Here is an 18068-nt window from a genome sequence, read left to right on the forward strand (position 1 = left end):
GCTCCATGAGGACGGGCCAGGGGGCCACATCCGCTCCAAATCCCCTGCATCACGTAAGCACTCGAGTACTGGCTGAACAGTTTGTGAATGAATGACGTAGACCAGTGGTTCTCATGTGGGGACCGCAGCATCACCTGTGAGCTTGTTAGACATGCACATTCCTGGGCCCCCTCCCCCACACACTGAATGAGAAACCCCGTGAACGGGCCCAGGAAACCAGTTTAACAAACTCTCCGGGGATCTCTAGGCAGGAAAGACTGAGAAGCAGTGAGACGCTGAGGACATCACAGCCTGAAAGGGGACAGGGGTAGGAGGGAAAGAGCGCTTTCCACAGGCAGACAGTGGCGAGATTCCCGCCGACTCACCGTGATCCGGGACGTGTCGACAAAACTCTTGTTGAAATGGTTCAGTGCCCTTTGGGCCTCTTCCTCGGACTTGAAGCCGATAAAGCCGAACTTGCGGAACTTGCCATCCTTGGTGAACTTGAGGCTGCAGTCCGTCAGCGTGCCAAAGGCGGCAAACAGCTGCCGGAACCGCTCCTCTTTCATCTAGGACAGAGGGGCACCGTGAGGGAGAGCGGGGAGGTCAGAGCCCAGGGACAGATGGAAGCTGAGAAGGGAAGGGGAGCCACCCTCATCCATCACAGTGAGGCATCAAGAGACACGGCCTAGCCCTGGCCAGGCGGCTCAGCTGGTTGGAGCATCGTCCCATACACCAAAGGTTTCGGGTTCGCTTCCCAGTCAGGACGTACAGGAGGCCCCCAAATGACTGATGTTTCCCTCTCACACCAATGTTTCTTTCTCTCTCTAAATCAATACAAATATATCCTCGAGGATTAAAAAAAATAGGCACTGCCTAAAGCTGACGGATATGATGGATAGATCAATAATAGGTATTTTAAAAGTATACCATTTACGGTAAATGATGGATGGATTAAAAACAACAAATAACACCCCCGACCAGTGTGGCTCAGTGTTGAGCATCGGCCTATGAACCAGGAGAGGAGGTCAAGGCTCAGCTCCCGGTCAGGGCACACACCTGAGTTTCAGGCTCCATCCCCAGCGTGGGGCGTGCAGGCGGCAGCTGACCGATGATTCTCTCTCATCAGTGATGTTGCCATCTCTCTCTCCCTTCCTTCCTCTGAAGTCAATAAAAACACTTTTTAAAATAAAAAATAACCGATGAAGGAATAGCTGATCTAGGTTCCTCATCTTTCATAGTGGGGGTCAACAGATAGTCATTGGGTAAACAGGCCAAGAAATGGGGCACACCTTTGGGCAGAGGAAGAAACCTATGGGGAGTCCTAAAATAAGCCAGAGAAGATGGTTACTCCTGGAGAAAGATAGAGGGAGGGGAAGAGGGAACAAACCCTGCTTCTCAGCTTATACACTACTGTGCTGTTCAAATTTTTAAAATTGTGTGATAGCCGCCCTAGCCGGTTCGGCTCAGTGGATAGAGCGTCATCCACAGGGTCCCCGGTTAGATTCAGGTCAAGGGCACATGCCCAGGTTGCAGGCTGGATCCCCAGCAGGGGGTGTGCAGGAGGCAGCCAATCAGTGATTCTCTCTCATCATTGATGTTTCTATCTCCCTCCGCCTCTCCCTTCCTCTCTGAAATCAATAAAAATATATTTTAAAAAAGTAAAATTGTGTCATAGCCTCCCGATGCCCAATCTGTGGTGGGGAGGGGCAAGGGGGAGACAAGGTTAAAAAACCAGGGCAATGAAACAGCAATGGCTTTGGGTCCTTCCTCTTCCCAAGGGGAGAGAGTCCGTCCCAAGGGGTAGTAGAGGCAAGAGCACAGAAGACCTCGGACCAAGATGGCACCTTCTGGGTGTGGGGGATGAGCTGACGCCGCACCAGCGTGTGCAGTTTCCCACGCAGGAAAGGTGACAGGGAGGGAGGTGAGGATGGCCCAGAGCCCCAACCTTCTGGCCCCACATCCGTCTGTTTCTTCCCTCACTCCCTGGGCATGTGTAGCTGAGTGCCCACCGCAGGTTCTGCGCGGGACTCCAGGGAAACAGTCCACGTACTGGATAAATGGTTCGGAGCCGTTTATCGGTTCTGAAACGAACCCGCCTGCCCCGATGACGGGATCCGGAACTGGAACGCGGGGCCCTAAGCCCATTACTCCCCACGTGCCGCCCATCAGCCCCCCGAGTGGAAAGGGCTGCAGGTACCGGGTGTGACCCAGCCTCGAGTCAACAACAACGAAATGTGACCGGACCAGGGGGCCGGGAGCGGGGCGGTGCTCCCTGGGAGAGGGTCGGGCTGCGCGTCAGGGACCCACCGGCGGCTGTGAAGCCGTGAGCAGTGACAATCCCTTCCTCCCACTGTCAAAGGGGGAAAGCCGCGGGTCCTGCCCCGGAGGGAAAGCCCCTCAATTCCCCGCAGTCGCCTTCCTACCGACCCTTGGCCCCCGACCGGCCCTCATTTCAGAGCCCCGGGCCCAGGCCCTGCCACTCACCCCATTCGGGAGGTTCTTCACGATCAGGCGCGACATGGCGCCCGGCCCCGCGGCTCTGACCCCAGCACGGCGCACAGAGTCTCCCACTGACACTTTCACGCCGCAGCCCTGGGCGCCGCCATCTTTCCCGAGCCGGATCCCAGTCACGTGCTCCCGGCCTGGGCCAGCCCCTTCCGGAAATGGGCGTGGCCAGACCGAGCGCCCCGAGGAAGTCACACCCACAAGGGGCGGGCCTGAGCGCTTGCCTTCTGCGCAGGCGCAGGCGGTCGGGCGGCCCCGGAGGAGACCAATGCTCAGCCGGCAGGGGGCGGTGGTGCTCCCTCGGCCGGGGATGGGATTGAGGTGGCCCCTTAGCGTATGGGCGCAGGGCCCGCTGTTCCAGCCTCCTTTCCTACTGCACCTTTGTATGGAGTTCTAAGCCTGAGGATGGGGACAGGGTAGGGGTTCTTGTTATTTACTTACTTACTTATTTATTTATTTATTGTTTTTTTTACAGAGAGGAAGGGAGAGGAATAGAGAGTTAGAAACATCGACGAGAGAAACATCGATCAGCCGCCTCCTGCACACTCCCTACTGGGGATGTGCCCGCAACCCAGGTACATGCCCTTGACCGGAATCCAACCTGGGACCTTTCAGTCCGCAGGCCGACGCTCTATCCACTGAGCCAAACCGGTTAGGGCTCTTGCCTCTCTTTTAGAGATGGGGGACGGAGGCTCAGAGAGGCTGCCGGCGCCGTGAGCTGATTGCTGAGCATCACCTGTAAATCCTGGAATGCGGACATTGGAAAGAAAACGTCCCCAGTTTGCGGGCGAGTAAACTGGGAACCAGAGGAGCGAAGCAGCAGCTTGCTCAGAGCCGTGTGGCGCTTAAGCAGTATTAAGTACAAGTCGTTTTAAGTGATAGGATTACGGGTGTATTGGTTCCCTGGCCTGTGGTAACAAATTACCAGAAATTTAGAGGCTTAAAACAACAGGAATCTACTCTGCCACAGCTCTGGAGGCCAGACACCCACAGTCCAGGTGCCAGCCTGGAAGGCTCGAGGGGCGGCCTTCCTGCCGCTGGTGGCCCTGGGGGCTCCGGTGCTCCTGGTAACTCACACCACTCTGCTCCCTACCTCCATCTTCACGTGGACGCCTCCCTCCTGGTGTCCTCTGTCCTCTTATTCCGACAGCGCCATCGGGTTTAGGGCCCATCTTAAATCTAGACCAAGCATGTCAAACTCGCGGGCCGCGGGCGGCATGCCTCATTTAAAAAAAGGCACGTTGACCGTCTATCGGGACAAACATACCTACACGTGGAAAAAAATGCCCTCAGGCCCAGAGCAGATGACTTCAGGGGTCACTGTGCTTCAAGTCACCTGTTTATTCAACAGATATTTATGGATCGTGTGCCAGGGCCCTTTACTGAAATGGCCATTAGGGGTTGTTTTGTGCAACCTGTGACCTGGGTCAGGACGGAAGGAGCGGGCTTTCCCAAGCAGCTCCGAGACCTTGGCCTTTTAGGAGGGGGCAAGTGTGGGCTGCCCGGCCAGTCCTGGTTTCCAATTCTTTTATTTCATTATTTTCACAAACTGCCCTTTGAAAAATGCGCAACTACACGCAGCCTTCCCTAAGGAAATTCACAAATCAGAGGCATTAAAAGGCAACGAAGTGCTCTTGACCAATCTACCCGTCTCAACGCTGGGCCAAGGAAATATGGTCGCCACATGTCAGGGAAGGAGGGGCGTCCTGGGCTGTCTATCAGAGCATTTAATAAACAGCCCAGGAGAGGGTTGTTATTAGTCTCGCTGCTCTCCTGACTTCCTGTTGGGTCTCCTGACTCCTTTTCTTTCCAGCAAATGTCACCCAGGGCACCTGGAGCCCGTGGAGCCGGCCGAAACACCACAACAGATCAGCCAGGTCTGACCAGCACTCCCCGCCCCACGGCTGCCTTCCCCACTGGGGCTGTGAGAGGTCCTGTTGGGATCTGAGGGAATTAACTGCCCACAGGGAAAGGCCAGCAGTGAGGAGAGAGCCTGGAAGGAGTTGGGAGAGGCAGGAGGGAGGGAGGAGAGAACAAGGAACTCAATATTCCCCACGTGAGAAGTTTAATTACGGGGAAACATCAGACAAACCCAGGGGAGGAACATCCTAAAAGAAGATCCTGATCAGAACTCTTCAAAAATAGCAAGTTCGCCCTGGCCGGGCAGCTGAGTTGGTTAGAGCGTCAGCCTGATACACCAAGGTTGGGGGTTCGATCCCTGGGCAGGGCACCTATAGGAATCAACCACTGAATGCATAAATGGGAGGAGCAGTACATCTCTCTCTCTCTCTTGCTGTGGGTTAATCTGATATTTCTGCGTGATTAGATTTGGGTTGAGATGTCAACTTGCCCCCAAGTGGGTGGCGGTACCTCTGATCGTCTGGTTAAGGAGCTGTCGGCCAGGTCCCTTCTCCGGACAACCGTCCCCTTTGTCATTAACAAGTCCCATGTGGGTGTAAGAAAGCGTGTCAGTACAGTGGGGCCTTGACTTACGAGTTTAATTCGTTCCGTGATGGAGCTCGTAACTCAAATTACTCGTATGTCAAATCATTAAAGTGAACGAGTGAGACACGTGATGCTGGGCTGATGTTGTGGCGTTCACTGTGACGTTCGCTGCGCCAACTAGCGGTGGGGTATCTGAAGCTGGCTCGTAACCCGAATTTTAGCTCGCAACTCAAAGCAAAATATCGGCCGAGAGATGGCTCATATTTCGAAAAACTCGTTAGTCAGGACACTCGTAAGTCAAGGCCCCACTGTATTCAGAAAGGCTCAGAGACCATGCTAGCTTTCATAGGTGTAGACAGGGTCTGAGGCCATGGCGATCCTAGCTGTTGATACACAGGGAAATGGAGGCCCGGAAAGAAAACACGTGCTTAAGATCACACAGTAGAAACCAAGGTCAGGTTCAAGGGGGCTGCTCCTCTCTGCCTGTGGTCACCCCCAGGGGTCAGGAAGTGGGGGTAACAACGGTGCTGGGGACCACTGCCGGGGGGTCTCCACCTCCCACCTTGAATGGGGCCCCAGCATCGCACAGCCCCTCCGCCCCCAGCAGGCCCTTGGAGGGCAGGTGTGCACCGGCCTCCACTCACCTGTGGCAGGTGGTGGCTGCACCTTGGCCCTCCCCCCAGGCCCTGCTGGGCACTGAACCTCAGAGAATGGGGGCCCCTCCTGCTCTTGGCGCTGAACCATAAACATTCTCAGCCGACGCCACAAATCGCTCATCCGTCAGTGTGGCCGGGACAAGCTAGGAGGCACATGGATGGGGGCCGTGTTCTGGACTCCGGAGGCTCCAAATTCCCGTTCCTGTTTAATCCTGGCCGCCTGCTGGCCCGAGGCCGGGCAGGATGATCCGGGGATGAACTGGGAATAAAACCAGAACTGTCCTTCATTTTCTCGTTTTTTCAGCTGTGCTGCGGCGGATGCCTCCTGTGCATAAGAGGACCCCCCAAGGCCTGGTTTGAAAAGAAAGTCCATTTCCTGACTTTGGCCTGGAGCGCCTGTGAGATGCAGCCAACTGACCACCACGGCCCATCCCTCAGCCCCGGCCACACCGGCGGCCACTTTCTCGCAGATGAGCTCGCTCAGCCAGGAAGTAGCAGGCGAGGATCCAGAGCCTGCGTTCCCTCTACTGTTCCGTATAGAGTAGAAGCCGCTCCTTGAATGGCCAGGGTCAGCTTGGCGCCTTTCTGCATTTCTGTCTCCCAGGACTCTTGCTAAATGCCATCGCGTCCCACAACCCTCCATCCCTTTCCCCCTTTTCCTTATCCGGCGAGAAGCAGCATTTCTCAGCTGATCTTTGCGCTGCCCAAGTAGAACGGCTCCCTGCAAATCTACAGATCGGCCACAAGGCGGCGCCAGAGGATCGCGTATAAACCCGTGCAGAGACGGGACGCTGGAACCCCACTTGTGTGAGCCTGAACCCAACAGTGGGGCCGTGCGTATTTCTGGATAAAGTGACTGAACCTGGAGGAAGCTAAAGGAAGCCAGAGGGGCCTAAGTGCAGAGAGCAAGAGCGCGAGTGCTGTCTGGGAAGGAAAGACAGGACACTGCTGGGCAGGGCATGGAGCGGAGAGAAGGCCACTGAGGGCTTGCAGTTCTTCAATGAAGGGATGGTCTGCAGAGCCTGCGGCAGGGGAAGATGCCCAGGATGTAAGACAGGGGGAGCCCACAGCAGACTGAGAAATGGCCCCACTAGACAGATCTCCACACCCCAAACCCTCAACCTGAGACATGTGGCCAGAGAAAGGAAATGGGTGTCTTTGCACGTGTGATCAGGTTAAGGGCTTTGTGATAGCATCTCGAATTTTCCAGGTGGATCCTTGTGGAGAGCGGCTACAGCGTTTGGACAGGTTCAAGCCTGGGACTAATGAGGGGGCACGGTCCTCTCGTGGCAAAGCCGCGTGCAAGCCCCAGCACAATGACAGCCAAAGGCAATGGTTGTGAGCTTGACCTTATGGTCCAAACCTGTGGTCCCACGTGGCTGAGTGATATGGGCTGCAGGAGGTGCAGCAAGGAAACAAAGCTTGATCAGGTGCATGTAATTGAGTGGATTCGAAACCCGAGAGAACATTGTAAACATCTTGACCACACCCTTATGTTGCCTCGAGAAATCTGGCTATAAAATAAAGACTCGGCTCGAAGGCCGTTGCGCTGTCTTTCCATCAGAGAGGGCAGCGTCCTACCCAGACCCAGCTTTCTTCTCTTGTCTAAATCAGTGGCTCTCAACCATTAGCATCACCTGGGAATCTTTTTAAAATCCTGATTTCTGGGCCTCATCCTCCGGAAATTCTGTTTCTTTGTGATGGGGTGGGGCCACGACATTAGTAACAAAGAAACAGAATTTCCAGAGGATGAGGCCCAGAAATCAGGATTTTAAAAAGATTCCCAGGTGACTCTAATGTGCAGCCAAGGTTGAGAACCACTGCTCTTAATCCTTCACCGCCCCCTCTCAGGCTCACCGAGCCTGGCCGTGCTGGCGCAGCCCAGATCCTAAGTGCAATCATGTGTCCTCGGAAGACGAAGGCGGAGTGAGATGACACACTCACAGAGGCGGCGATGGGAAACGGAGCAGAGATTTCAAGGCTACGGCCTTCAAGACTGGGGCACCAGAGCCACAGCCAGGAATGCTGGCAACCACCCCCTTGTACTCCCCAAGCTAAAGGAGTCCCCCTCAGAGCCTCAGCGTCCTGGGGAGATAGCAGCTGCCAGCTGTTGCTATGGCCTTGGTGCTTCATCATTTCCTCTCCGCAGGGGTCGCCTTGCTGGATAAAGCCTACTAAGTGGACAAAGCCTACTATGTGCAGCAGGCGGCCCTGCCCGTTCTTATTAAAAGCTGGATACACAGTAACGCCCTGCCCCTTCCTGCCTCACAAGAACATGTTACAGCGGCTAGAACGCCCTGGCCACAAGGCTTTGCTTAGTGGGACCGCCCCCTAGAGGCCAGGACTGCTTTTATTTAAGTCCAGCTCAGGCAGAGACGTGTGGGGGCCAAGATAACAAAGAGGGGGGGCAGGCGCTCCCGGGGCCTTAGCAACAGTGGGGAGCTGTCCCTCCTGGGAGTGTGGAAAGGTACGGGGAGAAGGTGACATGGCAGCTGTGGAGAGCCACCCAGCTCCGCCCACCAAAGCCGGTTACAGGCAGGACAGCTGTCCAACCGCCCGCAGGTGCCATGCCTTTGGGTCCTGTGCCCACGTGGAGGCCACACTCCCTCCCAGGCTGGTCTCCATCCATCCCTGAGCGCATGGGGTCCCAGAGCCAGGCTATTCCCAGCTGCGGAGGGACTCCTGATGGACCGTCTCTGCTCTGGGGCCCCTAGTGGGCTGGCTGAGGCCCCCCCCCTTCCTGCTCCCGCCCCCCCCTTCCTGCTCCCTCCCCCCACCCCCCCAGGCTGTGCTGCTGCTGTTCCTCCCCCGCTTTCTTCCCAAGTGCCCGGCCTGTATCCTGACCTGGAGGGTCTCCCCGCCTCCTCCTGCTCCCTCTCCTTTATCTTTCCCAGTGACTCAGATGCCCTTAAAGGTCCCACCAACAGAAGTCTCCCAACAACGTGCCAGTAGCCAGAACCCAAGGCTCTCTTTAGCTGCAAGGGATGCTGGGAAGTGTAGTTCTGCAGGTGCACCATAGCCACCATTGGCCAACTCAGAGTCCTAGTAATGGAGCAGACAAGAATGGGTGTTGGGTCTTCCTGCACAAGGAGGCCATGGAGGCCATGGAGGAGGCTGCCATGGTTGTCCAGTGAGAGGGGATGGTAGCTTGGACGAGGAGGGCGGCACTGGGGATGGAGAGGCACGAGTTGGGTCCTTCCTCGCATTCGGCTCTGAGGCAGCCTGGAAGACTCTCCCACTCGCCGCCCCTGACGCTGAAGGGAGCGGAAACCGTCAGAAGCCCCTGCCCTCCTGCGTGGTCCCGATGGAGCACGCTACTCGGCCAGCGGGGCCTTCTCAGCAAGGCTGGGAAAGATGTCGCTTCCACCGGCCGCGGAGAGGGCCGCAGCCAACACCATGTCTGAATCCTCGGTGGGGGACGGCATCCTGCGGCCCGGGTTGGAGAAACTGAGGAAAGTTGAACTAAATGACCCCATGACCCACCACATCATCTGTCTTCACGGAGGCACCTTAAGGCCGGGCTCTTCCCACGCGGTCTCACCCAGTGCCTCCCCAAATCTGGGCTATTATTACCCGATAGGAGCCGCTCAGAGAGGTGAGGGCGGTGCTACTCTGTAGACACCGTGGGGATGAAGATCACAGGTGCTGCCCAGCACTTCAAAGTCCCGCCTTCATCACGTTCCCATTCGCTTCCCCATTAGGGAGGTGCTGTTATGCTTTCCATTTGACAGATGAGGAGACTGAGGCTCCAAGAGGGGAAGTGACGTGCCCAAGGTCACACAGCAGGACCCTCGGGGCTTGGCGGCACCCGGCACCTGTCTGTGCTTGTAATGGCAATTCGGTGGTGACTTTCTTGCAAACAGAGCCAAAATGCTTGCTCCTTCGAACATGTAAGTTCCTCCCTCACTCCAAGTGCTTTAGGGAAGGATCTTATTTATTCCTGGGCAAGCTACTGGCTTCCAGAACTATTCTAATGCCCTTTTAACAGATGAGGAAAGGGATGCCCAGAGAGGTTGAGTGACTTGCCCCAGGTCACACAGCTGGAAAGTAAGAGATTCTGGTTGGAACCCAGGACTCTGTGACTTTGGAGCCAGGGGCTCTTGCTCTTGATTCTGCCTCTAAGGGCAGCACGCTGGGGTGGGGCGCGGAGGATGAAGGGCCGGACCCAGAGGGCATAAGAGAGGCAAGGCCAGCCCGCCTCCTTCCCAGGCTCTGTCTGCCCCTGGGACTCCGCCTCACTCACACGTACACAGCTGCCAGCGATCAAAGTCCTCGCCAAGATGTATTTGCTGCGAGCCCTAAACAAACGGGTGTTAGCACGCAGCTAAGAGAAACATTGGGAGGACACGGGCATGAGAGCCCAGCGGCCTTTAAAGTCCTGGTGATTGATCAGCCCCCCGTTGGTCTCATGCTCTTAGGGGCAGGATGGAGGGGGGAGGAGACTCCAGCCCGGGAGCACGCGGCTGAGCCTGGGCTCCCTCGCTGGCACCCATGCCGCTCACGCCCGCTCTCTTTCCCTGGGAAGGACTTCTTTCGGCCAACAAGCCCAGGAAACGAACCACGCAAAGTCATAATAAACACCTCCCCTGGCTGATGGGGATCAGGCTAAGCTCTTTGTCCCTCTGATGCCAAACCACAGGCAGATACGTCTATTGACCCATTTCACCAACGAGCCCAGAACAGCTGGTAACCAGGGAAGCTGGAGTCCCTTTGACACGCAGCAAATATTGACCGAGACAGTGGGACGTGGTTCCTACCTCCAGAGGGACACGGCTCCCACCTTCAAGCAGGTAGAGCTGGAGAGAGACCGTGTGGGCCAGCTGGCGAGCAGGCTAAGCAGAGGTGATGCTCAGCCGTGCTCAGCAGTGCGGGTAGACCAGTTGTCTCCAAGACATACTCCCTCTGATTGGGTCCAAGTCTTTGGAGGGGCTGCTACCCAGCTTGCTGCTCACTAGAGATGTTAAATGCTCCCTCCTGCGGTTTCTCGGAGAGCCTGGGGGCCAGGGAGCAGGCCCTCACCTGCCCGGGTGTGTCAGGAGGGAGAAACCCAGAGGAAGTGAGGAGGCCCCCGAGTTGCACTGGAAGGAGGAGATGATTCGGGGAAGAGCACCCTGAGTGCAGGGCAGAGGGTGGGGGCCTCGGCATGTGAGGGCCGAGACGCTTGGGGAGCCAGGTCATAAAGGAAACGGGGACTGCGAGGATGAACTGAAGTGTGGGTCCGAGCACGGTGGGCCTTGACCTTGCGTTGCCACATCTCGATTGGGGATGGGGTCGACCTGACCTCGAACCCTGTGGCCGTGGAAGTCAGCTGCTGGCACCAGGACGGGCGCTGGACTTCCTCACGACGGGCAGTGATGGCGCCTGCTCTTGTGTCTGAGGAAATAGTGTTTGGGGAGGAGGACGGGCTCTGCAAGGCCAGGAGGAGCAGGCGGGGCACCGTTAGCTGTGCGTCAGGGCACCTCCTATTCCCAAGGGTGGCGTGTAACCTTGGGGCCTCGACTAGGGGAACGGGAGAATGAAGGGGGTGGGTCTTCCCAAACATGTTAAATGTCCAAACATGTGTTGTGGGGAAGGAGGAGATAATGTTCTTACAGGGCTCTGCACGCACCCTGGCATACAGTAAGTGCTCAATAATGAGCCACGATCCTCACCAGCACCGAGTCTCAGCTGTGTGTCCGGGAAGCAGCGTCCATCTCCCGGGCAGGGTGCAGCGAGGATGCACCTTGTTTAAAGCTTGTCACATCGCCAGGACAGGGTTCGATTTGCTTAAAGGAAACTAGCATTTTATTTCTTTACGTACCTGGGAGACTTGGTACCTTGGCTCTGAGGCATTTGCCCATTTCCCTGGTGTCAATGCCCCCGCCGTGGCTTATTTCTATAAACACACGGTAGCATCCCACCAGCCAGAAGCAACCTCTAGAGCAGCGGTTCTCAACCTTCCTGATGCCGGACCCTTTAATACAGTTCCTCGTGTTATGGTGACCCCCAAGCATAAAATTATTTTCGTTGCTACTTTATAACTGCAATTTTGCTACTGTTATGAATCGTCATGTAAATATCTGCTATGCAGGAAATATTTTCATTGTTACAAACTGAACATAATTAAAGCATAGTGATTAATCACAAAAACAATGTAATTATATATGTGTTTTCCCATGGTCTTAGGCGACCCCTGTGAAAAGGTCGTTCGACCCCCAGGTTGAGAACCGCTGCTCTAGAGCATAGATAAAAGCGCAGTAAAACCATGAGAGAGGGGGAAGTTTTGAGCATTTCCTTGATTTTTAATATAATCTATTTAATTGTAAGTTTACACAATTTAATTGTTAATAATGGCCTTGTTTAACAACCGATGCACAAAATTCCTGAAAATTGAACAGTCCGCTCCCAAGAGCTGGCAAGAGCCGCGCCTGCGCACCCCTGCCTTCGGGGTCCTCAGCTGGTAAAGTCAGGACAGTGTTTGCTACGTCGGTGTTGAGAGGGTTAGAGAAAATGTATTCAAAGGCTTGGCCCGGGCCACACACTCAGCAAAGGGAGCCGCCATCATCCCAGGTCTGGTTAGAGCTTGTAACCGTGGGGTTTGAGGGTAGGAACGGAGCCATTCGCACACTCCAGGCATTTCTATTTCTCCCACAGGAAATGGAAACTGAGGCAAGGGGCGGGGGTGCGATTAGCCACCTGCCAATCAAGTCGCAGGTGCTGGGGTCTTGTGTACATCAACGCTTTTAAAATATATGTATTTTTTATTGATTTCAGAGAGGAAGGGAGAGGGAGAGAAAGATAGAAACATCAGTGATGAGAGAGAATCATTGATCGGCTGCCTCCTGCACACCCCCCACTGGGGATTGAGCCTGAAACCCAGGCACATGCCCTGAACGGGAATTGAACCGTGACCTCCTGGTTCATAGGTCAACGCTCAACCATTGAGCCATGCCCACCGGGCCATCAACGCTTTTTTTTTTTAGTGTTATATCTGACGGTGTATCTATCTGTCTCTATCTCTATCATCTATCCCTTACGTAGTTATGTCATGTCTTTTAGAAAATTGATATCCGCCATTTAATATTTTGCTTACATTTGAAAAATCTCTTTATTATAAAAATAGCGTATATTAATAGTACGAATAGAGACAAGCTGTTTCTGAGTCCAACAAGCACTTAACAAACCTTAGGCACTATTATTGGAGAGCAATGCCCATGCATTTTGTTGAATCAATGAATGAGGAAAAAAGTCAAAGACCACCGTAGGTTTCCGGTGTAGCCCTTCCCGCACCCCCCAACCCCCTTCCTGTAACTGCTGGAAACTCAAGACTCCCACCATTATGTATACACTCTGCTTCATCTCCGAGGTTTTAATTAATTGGAAATATAAAATTCAGCTCTTGACGACCTGCAAGAAAAAACCAGCGTCCGTGGCGTGGGGATGTCATGGGAAAGAATGATGTCATTATTAATGACATAATGAGCTTAATCTCTGAGATTTGGCTGCGGATCTGGGTGGGAGGGTCCCTGTAGCTGCGAGTTGAAGTGAGGCCCATGGCGTATGTGTTCCAAGCATCAGGTTCTCTGTCCAGCGCTGGCGGAACCTGGTCCTTCTTCAACCTGCGGCCCCTGCGCCCCGCCGCCCCGCCGCGCCCCGCCTCGCCCCGCCCCGCTGGCCGCTGCTCCATCCGTCACGTGCCTGCCCCTCCCCGCGCCGCCTCCCTCCAGCCCGCGTCCATAATCTCGTGCTCTGGGGAGGGTCCGGGCAACAGCTGCCTTTGATCAGCCCAACATCTGGGAGACTCGGCACTTCAAGCACGCTGACTGGTGATCAAAGGTGGGATCGCTGTGACAGCTGAGACTTGGCCGGGGCCCAGCCCGGCTAATGCTCGGGAGGGGGAGGGGGGCGGGGGCGGGGGGGGGGAAGCCAGGAGCACCCCCCCCCATCCGCGGGGCCTGGCGCTAAGGGCAGGCAGGAGCAGGAGCCTAGCTTCTGTGGCTCTGACTCCCTGGTGCCTCAGTTTCCTCCTCTGCACAATGGGAGTTCGAAGGGAGGATGGGATGAGCGAAGACGGGGGTGCCTGGTCCCCGGAGCGCATACAGGCCAGCCGGTGTCACTGTGCCCTTGGGGACATTCTTTGCTTTAAAAAACCAGAGGATATTTTTTCCACTGAATTTTAGAGAGAGTGGGAGGGAGAGAGGGATGGGGAGAGAGAGAGAAACAGCGATGAGACACATCGGTTGCCTCCCGCTGGTGCCCCAGCTGGGGCCAGGGATCAAACCTGCAACCCAGGTACATGCCCTTGGCTGGGAATTGAACTCGTGACCCTTCGGTGTGTGGGTTGACATTCTAACCACTGAGCATACCGGCCAGGGCAGTTAGGGCCATTCTAAGAATAGTAGTACCTCCTCAGTTGTAATGAACTGTTTGGGGCCTCAGTTTCCCCATCAGTAAAATGGGGAGCCAGGATGAGACACTGCAATTAGGCAAGGGGGATTTCTTTCCATGTGACCCGTGGGGAAACTGAGGTCTGGAGATGGGGAGTCATGCACCCAGGAACCAGCCCACCTGGGAGGTACCCCAAACCCTAAATGGGAGGTCTGGGCTACTGCTTACAGGGTTGTTCACTGAGGCCGAGAATTCTCCCACCTCCTCTGCAGGCTGGGTGCGATGACGCCACCAGCAGCAGCAATGGGTAATGTTAGTACTTCCTGGCTTCGAATGCCTCATTAAAGTATAACACGCAGCCCAGCCAGCATGGCTCAGTGGCTGAGCATTGACCCAGGAGCCAAGAGGTCACTGGTTCGATTCCCAGTCAGGGCACATGCCTGGCTTGCAGGCTCTATCCCGAGTAGGAGGTGTGCAGGAGGCAGCCGGTCGATGATGGTCCTCTCTCATCAATGTTTCTCTCTATCCTTCTCCCTTCTTCTCTCTGTAAAAATCAGTAAGAACATGTTTTTTAAATAAAGTGTAACACATGCAGGAGAGGGTGCGGGTCAGCGCCTGGAGCTGTCACAGCCAGGACACCAGCAGCAGGTTCTCAGCCCCAGGAAATGTCAACGCGCTCCCTTCCGGTCACTCCCCCTTCTGGCCACGCCTCTGGCCACGCCCCCTCCGTGGAAACTACTGGCTTATGTTTTTCTTGGTTGCCACTCACTGGGAACTAGGCAGGGCAGGAAGCCGCCTGCAGCACTGACCCCACATGAACCTTCACCCACTCTGAGGCCAGCTCTGCGATGACCCCATTTTACAGATGAGAAAACCGAGGTGCAGGGCCTCTGAGTAACTGGCAAAGTGTCAAAGCTTCGAGCTGTGGCCGCAGGACGGAGCACTCCTGCTGCTCAGGAGCAGGGAGCGCTTTTCTAATTTGGGGAACATGGGGTGTTAGGGAAGCAAGTTTACAAACAACAGTGTGTGACATCCGGGGCTTCTGGGGAACAGGGCTGTCCTGGTGGCTTGTCCCTGGGCCCGGATGCCCCAGTCCCTGCGCCTCCTGCTCTCACCTCCCACTTCTCTCTCCCTCCTAAGAGCTTCATCAGGGCCCACAGGGGACGTGCTGATGGCACCAGGGAGAAGGCCACCCCTGTTCCCCTGTCGCCATCACCTGCAGAGCATCGTAGCCCAGGTCTGAACCAGAGCTTGAGGCAAGGGCTCCTGTGCAGGCAGGTGAGCCCAGGGAGCAGGAGTAAGGGGCAGGGAATTGAGTTTCCCGAATATTCTTATCTTGAAATCCTGACCTTTTTGGAAAGAGGGTCGTTGCAGAGGTCATACTGGCGCAGGGTGGCCCTAGCCCAATAGGACCGGCATCCTTATAAAAAGGGGGCCTTTGGGAACAGAACTGCACATGGGGGGAGGGGGGGACACGAACAGCCCGGGAAGGTGCAGGCAGAGGTCAGGGTGAAACACCCTCCAGCCAGGAACTCCAAAGATTGCCCGCAAGCCACCGGGAGCCAGGGACAGGCGAGGCACCAACCTCCTTGCTCAGCCTCAGAAGGAACCACCCACCGACACCTTGATCTTGGACTCCAGCCTCTGGAACCCAGAGAGTAAATTTCTAAGTCCCGCGCATTGCGGCATTGCGTTATGGCAGCCTGAGCAAACCAATAAACACAGTGAAACAGAACATTCAATGCTACAGCCAGGGGAATGTCTACCTTCTACCTTCCATGTGTTTTGGGTCTCGGACCACCTGGGTACCCACAGATCTCACTTTGAAAACCCAGATCCACATAGAATTTTGGAAACAACTTCCGGAAGTTCTCAGCCACACCCAACCTCGTCTGTCCGTCCATCCGTCCATCCATCCGTGAAGTAAAAGACCTCCTGGAGATGGCTGGCGGCTCAAAGAGGCAGAGGATTGCTCGCGGGAGCGAAGAAGCCCCGGGAGCTAATGGAGCCAAGTGGACTTGACGTATGGGTGTTCTTTTTCTGGGCAACCTCAGTAGAAACATAAATCAGGGTGAGGAGCGAAGCCTGTCTCCCCTTCTATGACGGGAGGGGCACGCGTGGCAAAAGCTCCGGGCAAAGGTTTGGTACCAATGACGCCCACTGACGTCACACCCCTCTCCCAGCTCCCAGGAGCTGCTCACCAATGCTGCTCCCCTTCTGCTGGCCTCTGGGAGGGAGGGACAAACCCACAGGACCTGTCACTTTGCAGACCAGCAAAGTCACATGGGATGGCCCAGGTTTCCTGCAGATGAGCATGGTCAGTCCTCCATCCCGACCCCGCAGATGTGTCTGTGCGAACATCCTCTCCCTTCCGTGAGCGCCCCCGGCCTGGCGGCCGCACCTGCATTGTCCTTGGCGGTCCGCTCCCAGGCCGCCAGCTGCCCGGCCTGCAGCCCGGAGGGCCGATGGTGTGGGCGACGGAAGACGCCCGGATATCGCACTGGAGGGACAGGACAGGGGTACAGAAGCCCAGTTGCTCTGCCTGGAAGGAGGTGGACGATCGCCAAGCTGTAATTTACACTCCTGAGTCCCCACAGGATCGGGCTAAGCTGGGGCTTTGCTGAGACCTCGCCCTGCGGGCTCTTCCTGCTCCCCCTCTGCCTCGCTTCATCACCTCGGGCTCTCCCAGGGCCCTTCCTTCATAAATCCCGTGCACACACCTCCTCCGTGTCAGTCCCTGCTTCTGCGAACCTGACAGACGCGGGGCCATGCAGTGTGTTCTGAGCACCCGAGTATCTCCTCAAATCCCCTGGGCTGGCTGCTGTGGGTCTGGTCCAGATTGCGCTGGAGGGACATGAGGAGAAAGACTAACGGGGAAACCTCCTTCCATTAGCAAGGTGAGCGCCCTGACATTCGGCCAGAGCGTCTCCATCTTACACTCCTGACATTCGGGGCTGCTAATTCTCTGCGGCTGGGAGCTGTCCGGGGCGTCGCAGGATGTTGAGAAGAATCCTCGGCCCCTACTCTCTAGATCAGCCGTGGGCAAACTACGGCCCGCAGGGGCCCGTTTGAAATGAATAAAACTATTGAAATAAAAGACCGTACCGTTTTATGTAATGATGTTTACTTTGAATTTATATTAGTTCACACAAACACTCCATCCATGCTTTTGTTCTGGCTCTCCGGTCCAGTTTAAGAACCCGTTGTGGCCCTCAAGTCAAAAAGTTTGCCAACCCCTGCCCTAGATGCTGGTGGCTTCCCTCCAGTTGTGGCCACCAAAATCTCTCCCCGTTTGAGACCCGCTGCATTCAACGAAGACCTAAGGGACAAGACCGAGCCAAGTGAAGGCAGCATTCTGGGAGAGGAAGCGCACGTGCAAAGGCCCTGGCGCGGGAAGAACTTGGATCGTTGGAGGAAGACAAGGAAGGACAGGTGGCTGCGTGCAGGGAGGGAGGAACCATAGGAAGCAGCTGGAAAGTGGGCAGGGTCCGCGCCACACAGGGCCTCGGAGGCGGGAGTGAGGACGGCGGATTTCACTTAGAGCCTTGGGAGTCAGAGGCCATGTTTGCAGCCCCCACCTGGATGGATATTCACGCAGTGTTTACTCTGAGCCAGACACGTGCTGCTGAAAGTCCGAGCAGGGCTTTCGGAGGGAGAACCACGGGGCGGGTGTGTGTGGGGGGGTGTCTCCTCTGGAACCTGATGTGATTCCTAGGCCGGCTCTGCACCCATCTTCCCGGCCGCACACTCGGTCGGGGACACCGTTCCGATGTCTTCAAATCGGCCACAGAGATCGGTACCTGCTATGAGTCAGGACTCTTGGGGCTGCGTGCCCCAGGGGGTCGGGCATCTGTGAGGAGGCACAGTTTTACTTCTTCCTTTCTAGTCTGCTTGCCTTTTATTTTCTCGCCTAAGTCCGGGGCTGTAACCTGCAGGACAACGTGGAGTGGCCATGGCGAAAGTGGCCGTCCTGTCTGGCCCTGCTCTCTGGGGGAGGCGAGCAGTCTTCCGTCCTCACGCCTCCTGCTCGCGGGGGGGGGGGGGGGGGGGGTGGGAAGGGGGGGGATGTCCTGTGACCGGGCTGAGCCAGGCACCCTCTCGTCCTAATTCACT

At 55.9% G+C, this 18068-nt stretch overlaps 2 protein-coding genes across 5 annotated transcripts in view; one reads left to right on the forward strand and one right to left on the reverse strand.

Moving 5' to 3' along the window:
- RBM19 (RNA binding motif protein 19) overlaps positions 1-2628 on the reverse strand; it is a 97273-nt gene extending 94645 nt beyond the window's left edge. For all 4 annotated transcript variants that reach the window (XM_036353967.1, XM_036353966.1, XM_036353968.1 and 1 more), the window contains exons 1-2: positions 2467-2628; positions 366-548 (exon numbers count right to left, since the gene is read on the reverse strand). In XM_036353967.1, the coding sequence (XP_036209860.1) occupies positions 366-548; positions 2467-2502 (219 nt within the window). In that variant the 5' untranslated portion in view covers positions 2503-2628. The remainder of the gene's footprint in view (positions 1-365; positions 549-2466) is intronic.
- Positions 2629-8942: 6314 nt separating this feature from the next.
- LOC118678602 (DNA-directed RNA polymerase II subunit RPB2-like) overlaps positions 8943-18068 on the forward strand; it is a 57300-nt gene continuing 48174 nt past the window's right edge. The window contains 1 exon segment of the mRNA XM_036354411.1: positions 8943-9183. Coding sequence (XP_036210304.1) covers positions 8943-9183 — 241 coding nt within the window.

This window comes from Myotis myotis, unplaced genomic scaffold (assembly GCF_014108235.1).
Source record: "Myotis myotis isolate mMyoMyo1 unplaced genomic scaffold, mMyoMyo1.p scaffold_m19_p_20, whole genome shotgun sequence".
Taxonomy (NCBI): domain Eukaryota; kingdom Metazoa; phylum Chordata; class Mammalia; order Chiroptera; family Vespertilionidae; genus Myotis; species Myotis myotis.